Source organism: Filicampus tigris, chromosome 1 (genome assembly GCF_054856515.1).
Source record: "Filicampus tigris isolate MCC_2025a chromosome 1, RoL_Ftig_1.0, whole genome shotgun sequence".
Classification (NCBI taxonomy): Eukaryota; Metazoa; Chordata; class Actinopteri; order Syngnathiformes; family Syngnathidae; genus Filicampus; species Filicampus tigris.
In genome coordinates this window covers 7,591,361-7,616,554 of record NC_141217.1, presented here as the reverse complement: position 1 = coordinate 7,616,554, position 25,194 = coordinate 7,591,361, and the positions used below count along the sequence as shown (strand labels likewise).

Sequence of the window (25,194 nt, the reverse complement as noted above, 5' to 3'; positions counted from 1 at the left end):
ACATACTCTAGTGGTTGGAAACACAAATATGCACATTTTTCACAGTACTGTACCTAGTCCACTGCATACTGTATCAAAAATGACTGCAAATCTCATCTCCAAATTCAAGACACAAGTGCTATAGTGGGTGTGCGTGCCTGTGTGTGTGTGTGTGTATGTATATATATATCCATCCATCCATTATCGATACCGCTTCTCCTCACAAGGGTCGCGGGCGTGCTGGAGCCTAACCCAGCAATCTTCGGGCAGTAGGCGGGGTACACCCTGAACTGGTTGCCAGCCAATCGCAGGGCACACAGAGACATACAAACATCCGCACTCACAATCACACCTAGGGGCAATTTAGAGTGTCCAATCAACCTACCATGCATGTTTTTGGAATGTAAAATCCATATTATTAGTCAGTCCACATGCATGGGTGTGACTTTTACACATTATTGATATGTAAAGTGTTGAAAATGGCTTGCTCTCTTTAACAATGGAATGCTAATGGTTGAACAAAGTTGACATTTTTGAGGTATCTCGACTATTTCGGAGGAACAAGGTTTTGGCTCAACGCCAGCGTTCATTTACTTGATGTAGCTTGTTGCCACAATTGCAATTTGCTGGTGTGGCTTGCTGCTAATGTGGCCAATTGCCATGTTAGCAAGTTGCTATTGGGTCAGCACAAGCAGCTGCTCGTATAGATAGCTATCTCCATGGCCAATTGTTACCAGCGCTACCATATAAGGTACCGTAGTCGCTGGTTGCCTCCATTGTGTGTTGCTAACATTGCTAGCACATCTATTTGTCAGTGTAGCTACATACTTCACTCTGTGGCTAGTTGCCAACAGTGATAGTACTGTATATCCAGCTTAGTGTGAAGCTGGGCCCTTCACTGAGTGTTGCTAAGTTGCGGAAGTTTGGTTCACCTCTGCTTGCATCGGTTTTCCATTTAAAAACCGTAAGAGGCTAGAGGTGAGTGGTTCAAAATGAGACAAAACATTTTAACAAACAACAAAGGAGGAAGCCTAGGGTATGCTGCATTTACGTCTCTCATGTGGAAGCAAATTTTTAGTTACATTATCACTTTCACTAAAGTTTGTTAACAAATTAACATGAATATGTTCTAAATAAAATTGTAAACCACATATAGCAATTGTAAAAATTGAAGAACATAACATTTTTTCCCATATTAATATTAAGAGCATTTTTCATATCAAATAACGCTGTGACGTGTGCTCTGCACACAAAAGCCAATTATAAGTCTTACTCTCAATCCAACATATAACCTAACAGTGGGATACATGTCTCATATCTCATAGCAAGGAAAGGGGAAAAGAGTTATTGCTCAGGCAAGACACAATAAACTGTTCACACACAATCTGCAGGGTAAAAAAGGAAGACAGACAGGATGTATGTGGACTCTGTCACGCAGTCATACTCACATAGCGTATAGCTGGCTGAGGAAAATAAAAGAACAAAAGGAAATTAAAGCTGATGTGCATTCACTGCGTATGGCTAGAATGACAAGGAAATGCCCACGCAATGGTATAAACGCGTTTATTCTTAATAAAAGAGCTTTGTTGGCATGAAATCTTGAAATAAATTCTGCAGACACAACAAAAGCATTCACAATTCAGGAGGAAGACAAATGATATGAAGTCATTATGCAATTATATGTGAAATGTGAGAGAATCATAAAATAGCGCAACTGTTAGATGACATACAACGATTTTGTGATCAACTCACCTTGTTGTAATAGTGGATGTGAACTGTGTGCCATTCCCCATCACTCACACCTCCAGGCAGGAAAGGACTCACCTGGGTGGAGGATTCACCTGCAGGCATGGTACAAAAACTCCAAATAACCCCATCTTGCAGTTTTTTTTTTTCTTTTTGTTCAACTAAATGTATTAAAGAAACATGCTGTGCGCAGTGTTTGTACAAAATCTGAGTCCCATTGAAAAATGTACCTGTGGAATATTTGAGCAGCACTTGTCCCTCTTGGATCTCCAAAGCAATAAAGTCATGCTTCTCGTTGAAGCGTCCATTGTAGAACAGAAGACCGTTGCTCTCAAGTGTTGCAAAACTAGAAAAAAAAACATGCACATACAAATATGCACATCTTATTTCAGCTTTATGGCAAGTTCGCTACAAATGTGCAGGATATGCTAGCAATGCTAACTTTGGTTGTCACTAGCATAGAATTGCATTCATCACCAGATGTTCAGATGATTGTCCAGCAACAGAAAAGTTAGAAAACATGGCAGAAAAGAAAATGTACTGAAAGTGTTGGAAAGGTTAGCAAGCATATCATAGTATTCTGCCCAACAACACAAACACAGCTTGGATTCAACGTGTCCCTCAAATCACAGCATTTGTCGAATTGTTCTCTGCTGTCCTTGTCGTCACAAGAATTCAAAACAGATCCATTTTGCTTTGATGTTATTATTTTTTTTTAATATATACTTTATATGTATTTACTTATTATGGTCTTTAAAAGAAAAAATCAATTTATTTTCTGTTTTTGCTGAATCTTTTTGTTGAACACGAATCACACTGAAGGCATGAAAGGAGGGATGTCAGAGTAATAGATGGCGATAGCGCCACTCAGCTGAGTTTCGGGCCTTGCCCAAGCAACTTTCCAATAACTAAAGTATCTGCAATTTATGACCCTAATTGTTTCTGAATCGTTTAGATACCCCATTTTTTTTCCCATTAAAATGAAAGTTGGTGAAATGCTCAGAATTTCAGCTTTTCGGCAGTAAATAGTCTCTGGTTTCTGAAGTCCACCATGAAAAGAGACTGATTATCTTCATGTTGAATCAAAATAAAAAAACATATTTTACTCTGGAAAACAGTGATCAACATTTTGGCATACTTCAAATCAAAAGAGTACCGGTAACTGGATCATAATGAATTTGAGTTTGTGCATTTATTGCACTGTCAATTAGAAACAGTGTTTTGAATAAAGCGATGCAAATCAAAATATGTTTTTTTTTCATTCAATTCATTGATTAATCGGCAAATGACAGTTAAAATGAAGCATTAAAAAAAAATTCATAAAAACTAACAAACCCGTTCTAAAAACTAATTAAAACTAAATTAATTTAAAGAAACAAAATTCAAAATGAAATAAACCTAAACTATAATGAAAAATCCCAAACTGTAACCTTGTTTCACACTTGGGGCGAACTTCACTTATAAAGCATTAAGCCCATCAGACGGCAGATTTATATCAAACATAAGGTTCAAAATCTTGTAAATGTATTTGGAAATCTTGTGATTATAATAGAAGAGAATGGGAATTGGTTAAAATTGCCATTGTATGGATTTATTCATGAGCAATTTCTCTTCATTTCCCCGCAATGACTGCGGCAGTACTGCAGCATGCTTGGCAACATTATGCGGAGCTATCAAGTTTCTGTTAAACAACCAGCAGTTGTGCAGTAGCCAGATAAGACGCAGACAGAAAGGAAAGGATGTGGTCCATTTTACACAGTGTGCCCGATGTGTCTATTACTAATGCATTATGTCATTGGACATTACATAAAGATGTTGTACAAATTTAGCATAAAAACATGTTTGAGTTCATAATGGCGTTGTGTCCCCTGATGGCGAAACATATTGATGTTCTCGCCCTTACAATCTCTCAACTAATGTGTGTACATCTTTGCAGCGCGCACTCTCCTCCAGCTGGCCTGTACACACAAACATATACTGCATGCTGCAGCCCCAGGGAACACAGCATATTTACACAGTATCTGTCTTTAGGCCCCGTGGCAATGACGAATTGTGCACCTCTGAAGGTGACTGAGGAAGAAGGGGATACCAAATTGGTTTTTTTTTGTTAGTGTTGTTGTTTTGGTGGGAGGGGTTGAGAAATGGTCGAGCTCTGCCATACTGTGTTCTGCAAAATCGGGCCAAACATTTTTGCTTGAAGCAAACAGTGTGATGGGTAATATATGGAGATCATTCTAATAACAAGAGCGGAGACACTTAGGTCAGCCAACTAAAGATGGCCAAGAAGAAAGTATTTGACTGTCAAGCTCGCAATGTGTTGCCTTTAAGCAAGGCACTAGATTTAAGATTGAGCCTTATGCAAAGCTGTCTCCCATGTGTGATTATTTATGGACACGCAGAGAAAAAATAGGTCCTCTTCAAGGACATCTTGGTTATTGTTGTCGAGAACTCAAGCTGCAATGAATAGAAAAGAGATAGTAGAGTGGTTAAAGTTGGAGAGGTATATTAATTTTTTAATCATAATAGAGTCATTGTCTGTTGACAGTTGACAGTAGCCAGCTTTGAGGTTCCAGATTTTGGATGTGAGTTATATTTGCCCTTACAAAACGGATGTTTGCATATCTGCGCTGTCCAGTGAAAAACATGTATGTCCATTTTTTTCAATTTTTAAAATGATTATGTTAAGCCGCGTTACAGACATCCTATTAACAGCTGATTTTCTTTTGTCACAAAATCGGGCATAGCCTACGTGTTTTTCACAGGATGGTGATGATATGTGCGGATGAATGGAAATGAGTCATGTGTAACGCCACAGATTCTTTTTGGCTCATTTCCACTTTTCTGAGCATGAGCAAAGAATACAGAGGCCCTCTAAGGGTCAAAAAGGCTCAACGGCTTGTGGGGCAAGGGAGCTACAGGTTCACAGGTGTAAGCCTGGTCTACAGATACGATCACCGGTGACAATTTTGACCATAACACTTGTTCTCCCACAGGCATCAACAAGTGATTAATATTGGTTAATTGTCATGCTGATCGATTACATAAAGACACAAATGATGCTTGTATGTGCCTGCCATTTACAATGCCCACAAGATAATTTGTCAAAAATACCCTGATGTGTCCTAGCAAGTTGCAACCACAAGCAATATTACCTGAGTAACGAGCACTCTATAGCATTAGCCAATGTCTCTCATGACAAACATTCCATCATTCCAGCCTGATGGCTTCACTCAGTCGCTCACAGTGTGTATAGACAACTGTGACAAAGAAGAAATGATGCTAGGCAGCAAGAGAATAGACCTCGAGTTAGGGACTCTGACAGCTACTGGGAATTTTTTTTTTTTTTTTTTTTAACGTTACATTTTATTAGTACAAATATAGACGAAGGATTAGTATTTTCAGTCCATTATGAGCGTGCATGTGTGTCGGACAGTTTTAGGGAGTTTCCTGCACACTTTGCTTGAAAATGATCCAGTAAAAATGGATTGTTGTTTTTGGATGAAAAAAGATGTTTTTGAGACCTGTAGATGGGCAGATGAAAGTCAAGAGAGGAGGTAATCACAATGCCCTCCACAGTGCGTGATGAAGGAAAGAGAAAGGGAAAGCTAGTGGCATCGATCTACGAGATGGAGACGGAATAAAAAGATAGAACGAAACAGTGAGAGATGAGAATCAAAGAGGTGTAATTATAGATCTCTGGATGAGGGAAATTGGATTTGGAGAGATGAGAGCCCAAGGAAACGTGATAGCAACAGAAAAAGGCTTTCCTTATTTCCTTACGTTAAAGAGATGGAGAGGTGAAACCGCTGTCTGAGGCCCCGGAACATGGCGAAGGTCTTCGGGGGGAAGGAGCGGGAGGTGACGGTGCAGTACGGTCGCTCGTACCCGCCGGCAGGACACTCGCAGCGGAAGCCGCCACCCGAGAGCTCCCGACACGTTCCTCCGTTACGACACACGCCCGGCACGCAGCCACCATGTCGCCGGTCAAACTCACATTGATCACCTGTGTAGGAAGGGCACATAATATTCAACCATAAGGCATCATGCGGTTCATGTGATATGCGGTTCACAGTAGCATTGTAGCTTAGCAACAAAAAGAAGATACAATGCTACGTTGGGGCATATAGCACCGCACACTTCCTAAGCAGATGTACTGTATGACAAAAACACCCTTTTAAATATGGACCAAAAACATTTGCAAAATGAATGCTCTTAATATATTTCAATTTTCATAATACATTTCTCAATGCATGCATGCAATTTTGTGCATTTTGTCACAAAGAAAACTCATTCAAAAGTTTAATATTATTGAGGTACTGTTTGTCCTGCATGTCATTCCAACTCCGCAAAAAGTTATTAGGCCTACTCACGATGTAGTATAGGGCAGTATAAAAACCCGGTGTAAGAGCAACCAAGCCATGTCTGCCATCTAGTGGTGAATACTTATATTACAGCTGAAAGCTATGCAGTGAAACCCCGCTATTTGCAGCGGACAGGGACCGGGACGGCCCCCTAACAGTGAAAGTCTGTGTATAATTGATACACTGAAATGCATTTGGAAAAAAAAAAAAAAAAACACACACACACAATTTTTGTAAACCCAAACATTTCTACCATTTCTAACATGGTGCCGAGTCACAAGTGTTTGAGGGTCCACTGTAGTAGAGGAAACATATTTATTTTAAAATTAATTAATCAATTAATTAATTATTCAAGGGGCCATTCAGCAGCCCGTGGACCGCTAGTTGCCCATTCCTACAATACTGTAAACGTAAATGTCTATAACTACTGGGAGAAAAAAAAAGTAGAATAGTTTTTCACCTATGTTGTAATAACATTAATTACTCATTTTAATGTAGCGTTATAGGCTTCAAAAACCTTTACCTGGAATTTTTAAGGATCTAAAAGTAGTGGAAATAAAACAGCGCTGATTTTATCTCCATTATGCACCCTATTCCTAGCCTGGTGTTTTTCTTCTCAATCAGGCAGCCAATTACACTCTCCTTTTCATGCAAATGTCTCCTTCATTATGGAGCACAAGCAGCAGGGTGCTGATTCCTTGAGGAGGAGTAAAGCTTTCTTTTGTAGAGGACTGACCTTTAAAGTAGATCAAATGTAGCGAACACAGGATATTATGGAAAAACACAACAAATATAATGGGCAATCTGACCTCCAAAAAGGATCAACCGTGTGAGATGTCTATACTGTCTCTTAATAGCACAACAAATGTATTAAACAACCTCAGTTTACAACTGACTGACAACCTAAATAAACGTGTTGTCAAGCTCAAGTTAAATTCAAGTCTGTGTTAAGCAAACTTTATTTTTCTTTTCACTTTGTAGACTAACTGAATAATGAAGTGAAAAACGCCACCCAATATAAGGTTTAAGCTTTAAATAACAGCCTTTCCCCGAAAATCAAAGTGGGGGTCTCATCTCAAGTCGCATTTTGGAAAGTTCTGTCTTCCCAGTTAAGTGCGACCAAGCAGAAGGATTAGAGCCTTTTTTTCCCTTTAGGATACAAAAATATACAGTACGGATCACAAACTCTGTATGACATGGCTATTTAATGACAATGATTTCAATTTAGATGAGTGTTGTGAATGTACTTTTGCACGCAGACAAGCAGAATGATGAAAACAGCCTGCTAGGTGGAGGTTACAAACCAAAATTGAGTTGTATCTACACATGAAAAGAAACACCTACGTAAACCCTCCATCACCACGCACAGAACGAAGCACATCGATGCCCAGTTTCCACCTAGGGCACAAACATATTCTGACACAGCAGCTGCTCACTCTCACACTCCCCCCTTGGCTTTCCCATATAAAAAGAGCAAACAGGCTTTAAAACTGGCCTCTGGGTAAATTGCACCCTAAGGACGCTCCTCAGAACCTGACGACAGCCTTTCAGACATCTACACTGGATAAGATGGCAAGCAGAAAGGCATTTCCATCAAATACATAATCAATACATTGTATGAGTCATACCTCCAGTATTTGTTTTGTTTTCACACACACAAACACACAAAAGCACAAAGAATCATTGCCCTCACTCTTGAGGCTGTCAGGTTTGATCATGTAACTGTCTCTGTTGGCACTTTGTCTGAGCTGCTTTTAGCTGGTGCCCACTAGCAAAAAGTCCACACATCACACAAACACACGCCTGCACACACACACACACACACGCACACACACAAGGTTGGAAGTCAGTACAAGCCTTCACCTTTCCCCCGTGATAGTCTGGACGAAAATATCATCAGACAGAAGAGACATTGAGACATACAAACAACAGCTACACATATTTAGAGGGCACGTAAGGACCCCCCCCAACACATACGCCCACACACACAAAGAACATGAACGCCAAAAGAATCCCTCTAGTGGCTGAGCTAAGCCGCATCGAAAATGTCTTCAGAGGAACCTGATCGGCGCGTTTGTGAGTGCTTTCGGGCGATGCAGTGACATCATTTCGATATCATTGTTTCACTTGGATATTCTCAAAGTATGCTGTGCACTCCTCTGATATGTACGGAGCCGGCCCGCTAAGCACCACCATTTTGCTTTCTTGACCACTTCCAAGTCTTCATCATCATCCTACCGTCATCATCACTTCCACAAGGCCGATCCTTTTTGGAAGGTCAATGTAACCTCTTACACCACCAAACCGTCATGAGGAAGGAAGGAGGGAAGGAAGGAAGGAAGGAAGGAAGCGCAGACAGACTCACATGGCAAAAGTCTTGAGCCAATAACTGAACGATTGTCATCAAAGGGCATCTTCCAGTACTGCTGTCGCATTCTCTGCAAGCCCAACATAATTAGAGTTTGCGTCCCCATAAGGTAACCGATTAAACAAGGACACACTTTTGCTAATGCAGCAAATTGCCAGTCTTGCCTTTGTCTCTTGGACCACATTTCTGCACAGACTCATTAATATGAAAATAAATGAATAGACATTAATACTCATGAATAATGCGTGTGGCGGGACTTAAACACAAATACACACGCACGCACATGCCCAACACACAGTCTGGTTCATTTTGCACACCCATTTGGGAACAGGTGGAAAAGCAGAGGCTGGAAATAAAATGGAGAGCGGATTAAAAAAAAAAAAGGAAAAAAGAAACACAGAGATGCCCCAATTAGTGGAAGTAAAGAACAACTTTTTTTTTTAATTCTTGCATTGTGACAAGAGGGTGCGAAGTACTTTTTCCAGACAATATTCAATCAAATCAATGATATAATTTAGATAACGTCAGAGCACATAATCCCCTAAACTGGAATAATCAATTACACATACCATACATCTCTTTGCAGCCACATATTTGAATTTTATTCTAAACTATTCAACATTTGGCCCTAAAATTCATAAACACGGAGAGTGTTGACATGTGCAAGCACTTGGTGATATCCCCTCAATCAAATTCACCCAATTTGCATTACGCTCCATGCACCAATACTTAGACGTGGTTCCAGCAGGCGTTCCGCTTCGTCTACTTTCAGCCACCAAATTGTCAGGCTCGCCGAAAGGGCGTCAAAGGAAACACCCTCAGTATGCTGAAACGTCCAGCTTGACATAGAGCCGTCCGCCAAATTCCCAAACAGGCTAAACGAGGCTTGCACCGGCATGTAAATCAAGATGTGCCCGTTTTTACAAGCTAACGCACCTGGCGCTGTCATTGCATATTGACAACACTGAGCTAACTGAAAGTTTCGGTCGAAAAAGAGTTATAAGTGGGCTAACTAATGCATTATTTTAGTTTTGCTATATTTGTAACACTGTAAATGAAGTGTTGAAATATCGGTTTGTATCGTAGACTTTGCTGGTGGGGATTGACCAAATGTTCACTTGCATGCAGTACATCCCCTCCAAAGTGAATCCTGTATACCATTTTTAGAACATCTTTCAAGTCCGGGAATACAAAGTATCTGAATCATCACTTAATCATGGTTTTAATTTTGTTTCACTTTGCCTCCCTCCAGTCTGTTGTTTCATCCTTCCTTTCCTCACCTGTGTTCTCGCTAGATCTTTATCCATCTTGCCTCATCTTTAGTTCCTCATCCCTTCTTCCTCTTCCACGATTGGTTTAATGTATTCACACCATCCTTTCATTCATGCAGATGTTTTATTCATCAAAGCCACTATATTCTTCAACCACCCCTCGGCATCGTAGTTTGCTCCGCCTCGCCTCCCACCTCCCTCCTCTTCCACCCGACCACATGGTACATCCCTGGAGGCCAATACACTCTATGCACATCCCTCTTTCCTTCCTCTTGTCTTCCCTCTGTTGGTCTTGCTCCCTTTCAAATCTTCCCTCTCTCACTCATTCTCTCTCTTTCTCCTACAGCCCCTCAAGAAATGCATAATGAACCCCAAATCTCCCAATTTGCTTAATCTGTGACTATTTCGCATAAATAAACAATCTTTGCCGTCATCGTTTAGTTCTCGACAAGGCATAGCTGTATTGCGAAAGGCAGTTTCCAATTGCCGGCTTCAGTTACTTGACAGCAGCTGTTCAAAAGTACAAAGTAAAATGACTTCTGCTTAATCTTTTTTCTCTTTTTAAATATTTTTTTATCTTTTTCATTATATCTAACACTTTGATTTAGCCTTTTTTTTAGTACGCCCAACAGACAACTGAGGGGCTATCCGCAAAGTGTCCACTTGCTGCATTGTCTGGGTTTTAATAGCATACAATTACAATAATTGAACTAACACTTTGATGTTTGTTAGATCACTGACAAGTTGATTTTGCAGCAAACGGTCAACTAGATATCACACTTTAATCTCAAACTGAACAAAAGATTAAGTTCTTTGAAGGAAATTTTAACAAAGCTCAACCCTTGTGAGGATAAGCGGTTCAGATTATGGATACCCGGGGGGAAATATGCCCGGAAAGACAAAATCTTGGGGTTCTAATGGCCATTGTGCATGACATCACATAATCCCTCAACATACACTCTAAAAACATCCATCCATCCATTATCTATACCGCTTATCCTCACAAGGGTCGCGGGCGTGCTGGAGCCTATCCCGGCTGTCTTCGGGCAGTAGGCGGGGGACACCCCAAATTGGTTGCCAGCCAATCGCAGGGCACACAGAGACAAACAAACATCCGCACTCACAATCACGCCTTGGGGCTTTTTAGAGTGTCCAATCAACCTACCATGCATGTTTTTGGAATGTGGGAGGAAACCGGAGTACCCGGAAAAAGCCCACACAGGAACGGGGAGAACATGCAAACTGCACACAGGGAGGCCGGGGCCGGATTCGAACCCACGACCTCTGCACTGTGAGGCGAACCTGCTAACCAGTTGACCACCGTGCCGCCCTACTCTAAAAACAGTTGAGTTAAAAATAACTTTAATTTGGGGACAAAAATGGACTGATCCACTACTTGGGTATATTTGACCCAACTTCTTGGGTCACAACAAACCCCAAAAGACCAGCGAAACTTTTTGGCAAGAACGTGGGTCAAATTGACCCAATTGGTGAATCGGACCATTTTTGACCCCAAATTGTGTTATTTTTAACCCAACTGTTTTTAGAGTGTACCTCACTCGACCTCGTTTCAGTGAGCATCAAGTGATTAACCCTGCATGTTTTGAATTCCTTTGGCTTTTTGTGGCTTTTAAAGATACTTAGTGTAAAAGAAGGGTCAGCCTCAACAGCTGGTTGTTAGGGGAAGAATAATGTGACCAAAAAGAGGAAGAAAATCTGAAGTGAGTGGGCTCGCATTGAAAGACTTTGTAGCGCATCTGCAGTGGGGAACGAATGCCGGCAGATCCTGATTTTCATACAAGCGCACAGCTCACTGCGTGTGTTTGCCAATTCGCCAGATCGGTCTCCACCAAGCTGGGTGTGCTGCCTCAGCAAAAGGAGAGTCATTGGCGAAGCGCCTGGCGGAATAACAATTTGTTAGCAGGAATTCAATCTAATGTATCTGTTTTAAATCATCCCACTCGTTGGTATAACCACTGATGCGGTTGAGAGGGCACTTTGGGGGGTGGGGGGCAAAATGAGCAGTCTCCCAGTGCCCACTTCAGATGGGTGGATGTTTTGGATGTGCTATCGCCTCTGTGAAAAACTGGTTGTCTACGTTCCACCATGTCGAGACAGTCGGTGTCAGTGCGCGACAGGCCCGCTCCTTTGACTGGTCATAATTGAAGTCGGCTGTGATTATTCCCATCGCACCTCAGACCACCCTGCAAGATTATCAAACCCGCCTTGGTTATGACACAAAAATAGAGCCCTTGTTGTCTCACTGTGTTTGTCCAGCATGACTAAGCGTGCTGTGACAATTAGCCCATTGATGTCTATTGCCACTAAAGTCAGTTTCCAACATAATGTAAATATAAAGATGGGAATCAACTGTTCACTGTTGGTGCTATTTTTTTTTTCTGACCACCTGAAATATTCAACTCAGATTTGGAGAATTGCAGTGCTGTGCTGAGGTCGTGATGCCTTGTTGAATCATGTGCATCAGTACCTGGGCTATATCGGTGTTTAAGCAACCTTAAACTTCGATCAGAACTGCTACTGATGAATGCGAGTGACTGGCCATAATTGTACTACCTTCTCAAGAGAACAGTGTGGCAATAATGATGTGTGCTGATGAGTGCACTGAGACATTCCGAGGACGAGGCAGCAGTCGTGTGCTTGCACGTCCCCTCCCTCGGGTCTTTGTGTGCAGTAGTTTACCTTTTGAAAGATAATTTCAAATGCCTTCCCACTTTCAGCACCTGCTTTATTCCAAGCAAAGCACTCCTCCATCCAGTTCTAAATAGTGGAATTGTACTACATGCTTTAATTTTGCTGAAACGTACCGCACTTAGATGTATGCTGCTTTTTATTTCTACAATGCAAACACTTGAAACAGTTGACTAGCTTCATAACACAACAAACGATTGAGAAAAAAAGTTGTTTTATTTGTTTATCCATCCATCAATTATTTGTTTATCAAATTTATTAGACAGCTTAGATGTGTGATCTTTTTATCTCTTCTCTGTCTGATGGATTACATTTCTCACTTTAAAGAGAAAGTCAACCCAACAAATGTTTTTCAGAATATTTTCTATGCAGGCCTACTAGTCTAAACACGGCATTCTGATTAATATTGCATTTGTGGAATAAGAGAAATCCACCCACTTTAAGATAGCTCAGGGGGCGGCCATTTTTGTAACTTCTGTCGACTGAAGATGACATTGAAGTTGCTCAGGGCTCAGATAATGACCAATCACGGCTCACCTGTTTTCTGAAGCTGAGCCATGATTGGTCGTTATCTGAGCCCCGAGCAACTTTGATGTCACCTCCAGTCGTCAGAAGTGACAAAATGGCCGCCCCCTGCGATGGCTAAAAACGGGTGGATTAACTCTTATTCCACAAACGCAATATTTATAAGAATGCATTGTTTCAACTAGTGGGCCTGCATAGAACATATTCTGGAAAAAAATATGCTTGGGTTGACTTCCGTTTTACCAATCGTAGCAGCCAAATGTATTCACATCTTTACATATACTGCAAGTCCTAGCCGTCTCTTTCGTTTTGTCTCAGCTTCACTGTGTATGAAACAGCGCCTGCTGCACTACCACCATGAGATTTCATTTCTATTTGCGTCTTCTCTCCTTCTCCTCACAAACTAATTTAGTCCGCATCCCTGCTTGTGTCTCGTCTCCTCTTTGTAGCACTCCCTTAAAGGTGCATTTACAGTGTTATATATTCCCATCTTGAGTGTTGAATTAGATAATTCTCCTTCGTCCTTGTATCTTTTTCATGGCAACAGGGTTATTAAATTGTTGAGACCGCCATTCACACTACAGTTTGGTTAAAGCTCCAGCTATGCTCAGCAGAAATACGCAGACAGCGCATTTGAACCAGGGCCATAGAGAGGCTTTTAAAGTTGTTATTGTTTTTTTCCCCCAAGAGATGCCTTGGTTTTTGTTAGTAATGTAGATCTTTCCACCATCTGATCTAGTTTAGGGCATTCAGTCATTTTTAAGGAACAAAAATATGTAAAATTTCTATACTGCAGGTCCTCATTCGGATTTGTGCTAAAGCCAATCCCAGCTGACTTTGGGTGTGATGCAAGGCGCGGCAGCTTTTTTATATAGTATTTTATAGGTACTGGATTGGTCACCAACAAGTCATATGACAAAGAAAAACAATCACTCACATTCACACAAATTAGAATCCTGAATTAACCCCATCTTGATTTTGGAACATGGGAATAAACCGTAGTAGTTGCTGAAAACCCAAGCAGGTATGCGAACATCACAGAAAAGAGTCCGATATTCAATGGGATATTCAAACCCTGACTTTAAGGCAGACATGCCAGCCACTGGCCATGTACACGTACAGCCATGCACTGTATAAGATGCGCTACATAAATAAAATTGTATTGTATTGTATAATATAATATACAGTGAGTGAACTGGATAGACTGAGGAAGTTTATAAAATGGCCCTTCACAACAGACCTCCTCCATGGCCCAACAATCCTATTTGCACCATTCCTTCCCAGACACCCACCTCTTGCATATTCCTAAATTGAGTTCATAATTAAATTGTTAAGTTCCATGTATTATTCACTGAGCTGTCCATTCAGATAGAACAGTAAAGATATGCTGGGTGATAATAATGAAAGGAAAAATAAATAAGCACACTGAGTTGGGGGAAAACAGGTCAACAGGTCTGTGTTTATTCATCGCCCCAACAGACCCCACCCCCACCACGACTCAATACTACAACAGGCAGAATCACCTGATGCCTACACGCACCAACACCACCAGACCCCTTTGGATTTTTTTTCCACTCACTTGAAAACATCTCTCAACCCAGTTTCCCCTACAGTGCTTCCTTTGTAACATCCTCCATAAATACATCCTTCTCCTTTGTCTCGTCTCCGCATTTCTCTCGTGTTCCCTCATTTGTCTCAACTATCACTCTATTTTACACCTCTACACCACCAGATAGTAATAGTATAAATTTTCCCCAATTTGCGTTCCTTAAATTCATGAAAAGTATCCAACTTTGTAATATTTTCAAACTTCCTCAGCCAAAATTGGAGACTTACAAACATGTTCAACAGAAAAAAAATTAAATGTTTTCTCTTTTTACCACCAACCCTAACCGATATTGTCCTTTTTAGATAGTCACTCGTCTTTTTTATTTAAATTGTTCTCAATCATCTGATGTGAACAATCTGCTACTTTAATTCACACTACGAGGCAGAGCTGGGAACTTGAACGTTTTATGCCTGTCCGTCCTCCATCTGCGACCTGCGCCCTCTGGTCTTATTCATAAAAATTATCGTCCTCCGCCCCTGTCCGTCCTTGTCCTTTTACAGCGGTTCCGTCCTTGCACCCACCCCAAAAAAAAAAAAAATGCAAAAGGGCTCCAAATGCAAGTATAACATATCATCGCTGTCCTGTGAAAAACACTTAGCTCCAATTTTGGAAAAAAAAAAAATTTTCATGTTAATGCAATGTGTGTAATGCGGAAACACCATTTATATAAAAATAAGAAAATGGAAAAAAAATGGACGTAACACATCAATGATATGATTTAGTTGCCAATTGATATTTTCATTTTTGTATATTAATTTGGGGATTATTTTGTATTTATTATTATTTTTCTACCATGCTGCAATATTGTGTTGTGAGTATATAGGTAGTTTTATCCTGCCTAAGTATTTGTTTCTTTTTGAGTTGGTTTGTTACGGCCCATTTCCGGAGCAAAGAAGAAAAAGAGAGAGGTGAATTAGAGCGAGGTTGTTCAACTTTAATAAAGACGCAACGAAACACTGTCCTGCTGCGTCGGTTGTTTTAGTAGGGAAGATGCCAGAAGAAGTGCATGAACTCGACCTTGAATTGTAACCTGCCATAACACGGCCTCCGGAAAAGGTCGAACAACTTTTGAGAGTTAGAAACAAGTAAGTACGCGCAGTTGGGTAACTACTGGCGCATTTGTAGCGTTCAGGGGCAATTTCTGTCGTTTCACACGCATGAGGGCCAATTAGCGGGCCGGACTAAGATTCACCTCCGTCCTTGCTTATCCGCCCCTTTTTTTCATACGTGTCACCCCCAGTCCTCTGCCCCAAAAATGGGCGTGGACGGACGGACCATTACGCCCCCGGAATGGACTGCTAATAAGTCCTGGATCAGTCTCTCTTTTCGCGAGGCTGCCTCATTCATATCATGTCAGTCTACTCGTCTGACACCATTGGAGAAACAACACCTCATTAGTCATCACTCCATCAGCGTTCTTAGGTTTTGTATCATTATTCAAATTGTGCTCGGTTTTCATTCCATTCTAACGTTGTCCTGACTCTTCCAGAACGTCTCAGTGGGAGATTGAAACGTTTCCTCTCTGATGTGACATTGTAGAGCATCATTTCAATTCAAATACAAAATGAAAAAAAACCAACAACACAGCACCTTATAGACTAAAGCAAAGCAGCAGTATAAAGTAGCGGTGCTGTGTGTGTGTAAATGACGAAGTAACAGGTAGACAACTGCAAAGGAGAAGATTTAATTCCCACAAGGCAATGGTGCGTGTTTCATGTTGTCACGCTCAACATAACAAAAGTGGGCAAACACAGCAGATCAAAAACAATATCAATGCGGGACACCAACAAAGTAGAGAGCTAGCATCAGCTCACAAAAACGGCACACAATGTGCGTTCTTCTCCTTGGCGTTCCGACAAAAATCATAACATGTTTTACCCGAGGCCACCATTTTTGGGACGTGAATCAGATTTGAAATTCATGAGTGGCGTAACACATTTATCTGTATCAGATCTCAACTATGAGTAATTACATGAAAACGAAAAAACAACAATAATTACACGGTATGGCCATCATTAGCAGCTCCTATTTGTGAATCTTTCTTATGCAGAAAAACACTTCATCCTTTAAAGAGGTAACCCTGTTCTAAATCTGATAAATTCCCATGCAACAGTGAAAGCCAATTACACACAATTAATAATAGCACTAGGATATGGGACAGAAAAGGTTCTTATTGTCATCGCTATGGGTGGGATTTACAGAATAACTTGCACTACAATATTATTGCAATATTTTACCGAAAACGATAATCATCATTATTACGAGACAACGATTATGCAATAACCGACATATTGGAAGAAAATCAGTGACAATAGATCACAATATCAATGTAAACGAAGAAAGATAATATATAGAAAGTCATTAGGCATACAAATATTAAAGAAATGATTCAAATATAGACTCACGTTTGTCATACTAGTTTCAAAATTTAAAGTTGAACTAAGCAGAGAGTTTGCAGTTATTTATTTACAAAGTTGTTTTGATTTGTGGTTTAGATATCCAGTGTTGATGGCAGAGAACACAAAAGCGACCACTGAAATTCACATCGCATTAAAACATTAAACTCAGCAATCTCTGTATTGCTTGGACTATAAGTAGCGCCATAAGTAGTGTAGGAATATCACGCCAAGTCACGCCAGTCAAAAAATGCATCATCAATAAGAAAGAAACATATATAAGTCACATGGGACCATAAGTCACAATTTAGGGGGATATTTATTTAAACAAAAACCAAGACCAAGAACAGTAGAAGTTGGACTCCCTAATCGTGTTGACGCCAGCGAATGAGTTCCAGTTGGATTCAAAACTTCTACTTCTGCTCCAGAAGTTTAAAATGGCTTACCTTTACTAGAATTGCACATCGCATTGTGGCCAAAGGTAGAATCCTGCTCAGTTATAGCACCTTTTGCTGCTGCAAATTGTTGTGGCGGATGCCACATGGTAAAGAAGTTGGTGGTAATGCATCAAAAGTATTTGTCAACCGCCAGAAGAAAATAGAAGAAGAAATAGTGGTAGAAGAATAGGAAAAATAAGCAGTTCTAGTAGTAGTAGTAGTCATTGCAACTAGTGCGTGACATATGCTGATGCCTCTCAAACAGACGAAGGATCCTTTCCCGCAGCTAGCTACAGGATTCTAGTTAAGGTAAGCCATTTTAAACTGAAAAGAAAAACGTTTCCATAGTTAGAAACAGAAGTTTTGAATCCAATCGGAACTTGTTCGCTGCCGTCAACACGATTAGCGAATGGGCATTTTCCATGCGAGTCTGAGCTTTAATTTGAATATATGCTAATTGCACCGTTGATCGGGTAGTTAGCACGTCTGCCTCACAGTTCAGAGGTCGTTGGTTCGATCCTGGCCCCGGCCTCCCTGTGTGGAGTTTGCATGTTCTCCCCGTGCCTGCGTGGGTTTTCTCCGGGAACTCCGGTTTCCTCCCACATTCCAAAAACACGCATGGTAGGTTGATTTGACACTCGAAATTGCCCCTAGGTGTGATTGGGAGTGCGGATGTTTGTTTGTCTCTATGTGCCCTGCGATTGGCTGGCAACCGGTTCAGGGTGTCTTCTTCTTAATCAACCAATAAACTGAACAGTGTGACTATCGCCAGTGTTTGCAAAAATAAAGCTATTTCGTATTTCCCTACTCTCTGCAGCAGAGTAAATACTGTAACTTACAACAAGGAGAAATGCGCAAAGGTAAACTGCTGCTGTTGATGGAGATGAGCCTTGCCACGAATAACAAAAAATACAAGTATTTGATGACATTTCTGATTATATTATCCTTAAAAATAAGTGGCTTACAAATTATTTGATTTTGAAAACAAATGTACTGGAAGACAACCTACTAACAACCTAGGCTAAATTTGGCTCTTCCCCGACATATGAAAAGCTTGACAAAAATGATTTCAGTCAAGATCTACTGTATCATTTCAACAATTGTTCCTTGATGCAAACTTCTACTTTCCCCTTAGCCAGGGCGTTGGTGCCATCTTGAGGCATTTTAAAGCAACACTGTGTCATATGTCAGTTTTTGTTGATTATGGCAGCGCCATGTGGACAAAAGCAGTAGTGTTTTGATAAAAATCAACCACATTTCCCATTAGTGCCAGCGCGTAGTGTCGTGAAATCCTGAGCCCTGCTTATAGCGAAAGGAGGAAGTGAGTATGCCGTAAAGCAATTCAGGACATTTGTATTTTTTTGTGTGGCAGGGTTGATCCCATCCTCCTCAAAGTTGCTTTGTGCCAGTAAAAACGATACAGAGCCCCTCAGGGCATGAGGTCCCATTCAACTACTGTACTTGTAAGTCAATGTTTCATCAAAAGAGTTTTGAACATTTTTTATTAAGTTTGATTTCCTGCCCAGTGCTGCTTTAAGGCATTTAAAGATGAGCACAAAAATACGCAAATAGGTGAAGTTTTCCTACTAACAGTTCAGGATAGGTTGGAATAAGTTAACTGCAAGTCGGTGGGAACTCACTGTTGCTAACACGTAAAGGCTTTGTTTTTTTTTCTTAATTAGTGTGATGTATGTACTGTATGCTCTTAGCCTCTCTGACCAATTAATCACAACAGTTTATTGCACAGCTTCCACATTGAGTTGCCGTTTTAGCAGCTCTACCATAATAAAGTTCTTAAAGCGGAAGTCTACTCAAACATGTTTTTTTCAACAATATGTTCTATGCAGGCCCACTAGTTGAAACAAGGCATAATGATTAATATTGTGTTTGTGGAATATGGGTTAAGCAGCACAATCCACCTGAAAATGACATCACTGTTGCTCAGGGCTCAGGTAAGAACCAATCATGACTCAGCTTCAGACAATAGATGAGCTGTGATTGGTCGTTAACTGAGCCCTGAGCAGCTGTGGCTGTGACAAAATGGCGGCCTCCAGAGATGGCTAAAACCGTGTGAATTAACCCTTATTCCACAAACGCAATATTTATTAGAATGACTTTTTTGAACCAGTAAGCCTGCATAGAACAAAAATATGTTTGGGTTGAAGTAAAATGTCCTGCTAATTTTGGTTGTACAAATAGAGTACATCATAACTCACCAGTGTAGTCCTCACGGCAGATGCACGTGTACCCCCCCTCTTTGCGGGCGCACACCCCTCCGTTCAGGCAGGGGTTGGAGTAGCAAAGATTGATCTCGGTCTCGCAGTAGTCACCGGTGAAGCCTACAGGGCAGCGGCAGCGCAGGCCGGCAATGGGGTGAATGGGCCGGAACAGGATGGAGGGTGAGGAGATGAAGGGGGCGGAGCTATTGAAGCGCAACACGGAGATGCACTTCATGTAGTTCTGACACGGCTCGCGTAGACACACGTTGTCATCAAATGGAAGGACCTGAGGGGGCAGAAAATGTCAGAGAAAGAAAGAAATTGATCACAGCATGTCAAAGCATCTTCAGATAAAATGTAGAAATGCCCCTCTGAGGCTGTGGGCAGTAAAGCGATAACATCTGAGCCAGTTCATTAGAAATTGGCATGCCATTTTGACTATTTCCCCAAAAGAAGAAAAACAATGAATATGTTGATGTTTCATTTTCATAAAATGTGTTCTTGATTACACAAAAGATTAGCAATGTTTTCTGCAGTTTGTTTCCCTTCTGTACCGATTGTGAAACGAACTGTGAACAAAATTTGGGGTCTGCCGTTCCTCCCGTCACAATTCTACATTTCTGTGGTTTCACTGTTACAATTAGCCCCTTTGAGTGCAGGCATAACTACAACATTGCCAGTGATGAAAACAAGTTTGACACCACTGAAGCCATTTCAAAAGTGGTTTACGACAATGCCATGACGTTATTGTGAAATCATTACTCATCTACCCGTGATCTCCCTGTTGATCTAAAATTCATTGATCTGAAGTAAAAGTTCAGTGACGAATGAGACATAAATTTTGTTTGATTTGGTTTAGAACTGTGAGCGATGGTGTTGCTGTTAAGTGCGTTATTGTGGAAGAATAATAACCAGTAATGCAGTACTGATGACAGATGTGGTCATTGATGTGAACTCTTAAAGAAAAGGCATGAATTAAGGATCATAACTTTGTTAATATTTTACAACATATCTGGAAGGCATCTGATGAGCAGGGGACAGGGGGAGTACAGTCGGTTTGTATCCAAACATTCTGATTGGACGTTTAGTAAAAGCAATTGGATGATGTCATCACATTCGCTTCATAGCTTCTCTATTCATGATTCCACCTCTCTATGTGGAAAAAAAAATCCATAATTATCAATTTATGTATTGTATGTAAACACAAAAAAGAAAATATATATCTGATGCACATCAACATTAGAGCCCCTCACATTTTTTTTCATTATTTGGGCATAAATGCGTGTTTCTAAGCGTATAATGGATTTTTCTTACATGAATATACCATTTTAGATGCACAATAGTACGCACGCATGTTAGTAGCCTATGTATTCTAACGACTGCATTCAAATAGCACCTTTCTTCCTTCAAGGTTAAACTCCTATTATGCTCATCTCAGTCATCCATTCCATGATGTTTTATGTTGCCATGGGAACGAAAGTAAACGTGGATCAGAAGCAACTGGGTCCTGAGCATCAGACGCAGCGGTGTTCAGAGTTTCTTGCAAGGTTACAAACCTCCATCTGTGTGAGCGAGGTCAGCCGCGGCCTGTTCAGGTACAGTTGTTCCTCCAGGGCCTCGGAAGGAAAAAAGTGCCCCCCTGGTAGCACCGCAGAGAAGCTCACATTCAGGATCCCTCCTGGCGCCGCGTCCATGTCCGGCTGGATGTTGAAGACGAAAACGTCCTCAACGGGCACTGACAGAACCGCGGAAACACCCTCCAGGAAGTGACCCAGCAGCGGTGAGAGGAAGTGATCCTGGGACATGTTCTGCAGGCGGACGGTGACGCTGCTGCCCAGCATGTCCTCGGTAATGATGAGGACACGTAGGACGCAGTGCGCTGAAATGCTGTGAACACCATCTGTAAGCAAAAGAAGAAAAGGAAAAAAACAAGATGAATTAAAATATCAATAAGGTAGGTTTGAGGGGAGTAAGAAGGAGATGATGAATGAAGGCACTACAAAGAGGAGAAAAGGAAGGGGATCAATCAAATGCAGGATAACCAAAATAAGGATGTGTAAGACGGGCAATTACCAGAATGTGCAACGTGTTATACAAATATTTCACAAAAACAACAAAACAAATCATGAATAATAAGGTGTAACGTTTGATCTCAAGAATGGATGGATGGATATGTGATGCTAAAGCTAACTAACGGGCCCTTAGCAACCAGCTAACCCACCCCCGAAAAAAGGTCCAGTCAACGACATGACATCACAGCAGTTTCTAACATGGCGCCTTGCATTGAAATTAAACAGGGGGATTGTGGGCTGTTTTGGCGATTACAAGACAACACACAAAGATGGGAACATCACATATTTATCTAACTTTCCATTTCCCCATCAATACTTCAAAATGGGCCATCGGAGGTACTCTCATGACTGAAAGCGCAATTATAGTGTTGTTGATCTACATAGTGGTGATGTTGGAAAATTATCGTTTCATCAACTCATCTGCAAAAATTGAAGATGGCAATACCATTTTTGATCCATGTAAAGATTTCAAGTACTGGTGCAGACAAATTTGACTGCATGTTCGGGCCACAAAAAAAAAAAAAAATCTGCCATTGGGATACAATGACAATGATGAGAAGTGCATGCACTGTATGTGACTGAAGACACAGCGAGTTGATTTGTTTCATTTGGTCTAAAACTGTGTGTTTGCTCTAACAAATTGTGTGCACTGTTGGCAACATTTGTAGTGTTGGAAACTGCCCTATTTAAAGGAGGGTTTTACGCTTTGTTGTGATGGTTTTCACATGCAATATTTGGGAGAGCACTGCAAGTGCAAAATTAAGTCTGAAGTGATTGAATTGGAAGTGTTAGTGGAGGCAAAAATACTGTATTATATTCCTGAGTTACAAAAAACATCCATTGCGCTGAGAATTTTGAGGAGGCCAGAAACCATACAAAAGAACATGTTTTATTTAATGTAACTGCTCCTGGGCATGAGGCAATTGGATTATATGACCATCCTGCATACTATTGCGCTTACAACTTGGGGCAGCACATTTGGAAAACTGCTCTGGGAGAGGCCAACATCAATTGTCAGTGGTGGGAAATGACGTGCGGAAATGCTGAGTTGACAGGAGTTTAGTCATGAGTAGGGTTGGGCATTTGAATTTGGATGATTTAGATTCCGGTTCTTTGATTCGATTGTGGTTCCTAATGATCCTCGATTCTAATTATTAACAAAAAAAAAAGGGAGTTATTTTTGGACAAATTATATGAACATCTTTGTTCTTTAATTTCATGGACGTTTTAAAGTTTGTGAACGTTACTATGAATTACTGTTTTTAACCAGTATATCTATTTTTATATTTTTTGTATTATCATTTAGTGTTATTTTTCACAAGAGCTTTATTTTTGAGAAGTTCAAGACAATACAATAATGCAGCTGCTACTGAAGGCATACTACTGAACACCAATTGATTGGCTAACCATGTCTTGCTTTAGACATAAAATATATATGACAAACACAATGCTGCATTTTAAGGGCAAGCAAGGAAAATCTATCCAATCCAAGCAGCAACCATATGCTGAATGCGTATATACGTTTATGTTAGGGGTGTAACGGTACACTCGGGTGTATAAATACGTTTTGGTATGGCATGTTAGGTTCGGTCCACTTGCGCTCGTTTCGGTCCACTCATTAGCGTGAGCTTACGCACGGACGCTGACTGTTGCATGTGGGAGACGAGAGAGGCAGCACGAAAGAGAGAGCTAGAAAAGAGCCGGAGCTTGAAGGTCCCCGCGTACACTGCAGTCTCCTGTTTGGGAACATTCTGGCTTTCCTGTTCCCCATCGCTGATGTGGAAAGGTGCGTGGATGAGTCCGAAGTTGTGTGCCGACATTGCTACATGAGATCGGCGGCTATGTTGCGGCCAGCACATCTAACATGCACGGCATCATCCGACTGTGAATGTTTCTTAGACGAGGAAGCAAGCAGTGTTTTTAGCCCAAAACGTCAAACTTAAATAGCGAGATTTATCATATTGTAGCGTCTACCAGGAACACGCCGTCAGACATAGTTTAATTATCACGTTTTTATTAATCCATTGTACAACTGCTCGCGCTCTTCTTTCTCCGCTGCTCCACTCGCTTGCCGTACGATGCATTCATGAACTCGGAAACATCACAACAGCAACACACAAATCCGACCACAACACAGATAACCCAATTCGTTACAATATGCTGTTGAACATTCAAAGATTTCAATGCCTAAAAAGTGTATACAATTTCATAAAGACTTTAAAAAAATGTTTCATTATAAAAAGAGTTTTAATATAGTTAGCGATAATTGTAACTGTTATTGTATGTATTTTTTTTATCACAAAAAGTGTATACATGTACTGTAATGACAACTCGCCTTTAACTTGAATACTTAGGTGTGTCATAGGCTTTTGCTGCTGAGTGTTTAAAGATTTCAGTGTCTTAATAATTTAAAAAATCAAGAGATCTTTATTGTTAGTGTATTTTTTATTCTGGTGTGATTTCCTAGAATATCACCCGAATGGTTCGCTTTTATTTATTTTTTCTAAAAAATGTACCATATACTTGTCATCTTTTCAAAATAAATATATTTTTTTAAAAAAGCAGATTTTTTTGTACCGAAAATATAACGAACCGAAGTTTCCAAAAAACCGAAGCGAACCGAAATGTGATTTAGCGTACCGTTAAACCCCTAGTATATGTACAGTATTTATGTACCCTGTATATCCTGTAATTGCATATCGTCGCTGTCATGTGAAAAACACTTATCTCCATTTTTTTTCATTTTCTTATTTTTACCTGAATCATGCCTTACAGAAATCGCATTAAAGTGAAAATTAAAAACGTTTCCAAAATTGGAGATAAGTGTTTTACACAGGACAGCGACAATATGCTATAAGCTAAATATTAGCTGGATGTGTGCATTTGTGTGTTGAACTTGTTGGCTCAATGTTGTCATTAGACATACTTCAATTCTGACTTTGGGTCATAAGCCGCATCGCATCAGTTCTCAGGGTAGGTGTCGGCCGAATGAGCCAGTCGGGCCGGTCCGGGCAGGATCACCGACTCCGCGAACGGCGACTGCTGCCACCGTGGTGTCCCAGTGGCCGCCGCAGCTGTGGGGATGAGGGGCTGACCGAGAGGAGCACGGCAGCTCGAGTGGGGGCGAGCTTCCGTGCTATTGCGATGCAGCTTCGGTGGGAAGAGGGGCTGTGCGCCGTGCGCACACTTTTCTTTTTTCATCAGTCCTACTTCTTGTGCTTCTACTTCCGCGTGGCTTACTAGGAATCAAAACTTAGCACCGACATTCTAAAATCTGAACGGTTCAGGAAGAACCGAAATGATGATGCCGGTTCTACTGGATTCCGGGTTATCGATGCCCAACTCTAGTCATACGTAATATGGCATGACTCCTTCTTGTGACTGGCTGCAAGTCAGCCCTGCTTATAATAGTCAGAGGCTCAAAACCTGCATTGATGAATGGACAATATTTGGCGATACGTTTTTTGGGGGGCATTTCAAACATTTCAAAAATGTTTACACA

The 25,194-nt window shown here is 40.9% G+C and overlaps 1 protein-coding gene across 5 annotated transcripts in view; it reads right to left on the bottom strand.

Annotated features, from left to right (window-relative positions):
* The window catches only part of celsr3 (cadherin, EGF LAG seven-pass G-type receptor 3), an 83,088-nt gene that overhangs the window by 41,605 nt on the left and 16,289 nt on the right, over positions 1-25,194 (bottom strand). For 4 of the 5 annotated variants that reach the window (XM_086049841.1, XM_086049855.1, XM_086049864.1 and 1 more), the window contains exons 2-7: positions 21,177-21,520; positions 19,618-19,906; positions 5,506-5,728; positions 1,956-2,071; positions 1,732-1,820; positions 1,428-1,442 (exon numbers count right to left, since the gene is read on the bottom strand). In XM_086049841.1, coding sequence (XP_085905967.1) covers positions 1,428-1,442; positions 1,732-1,820; positions 1,956-2,071; positions 5,506-5,728; positions 19,618-19,906; positions 21,177-21,520 — 1,076 coding nt within the window. The remainder of the gene's footprint in view (positions 1-1,427; positions 1,443-1,731; positions 1,821-1,955; positions 2,072-5,505; positions 5,729-19,617; positions 19,907-21,176; positions 21,521-25,194) is intronic. The other variant, XM_086049872.1, reaches the window with a different exon arrangement.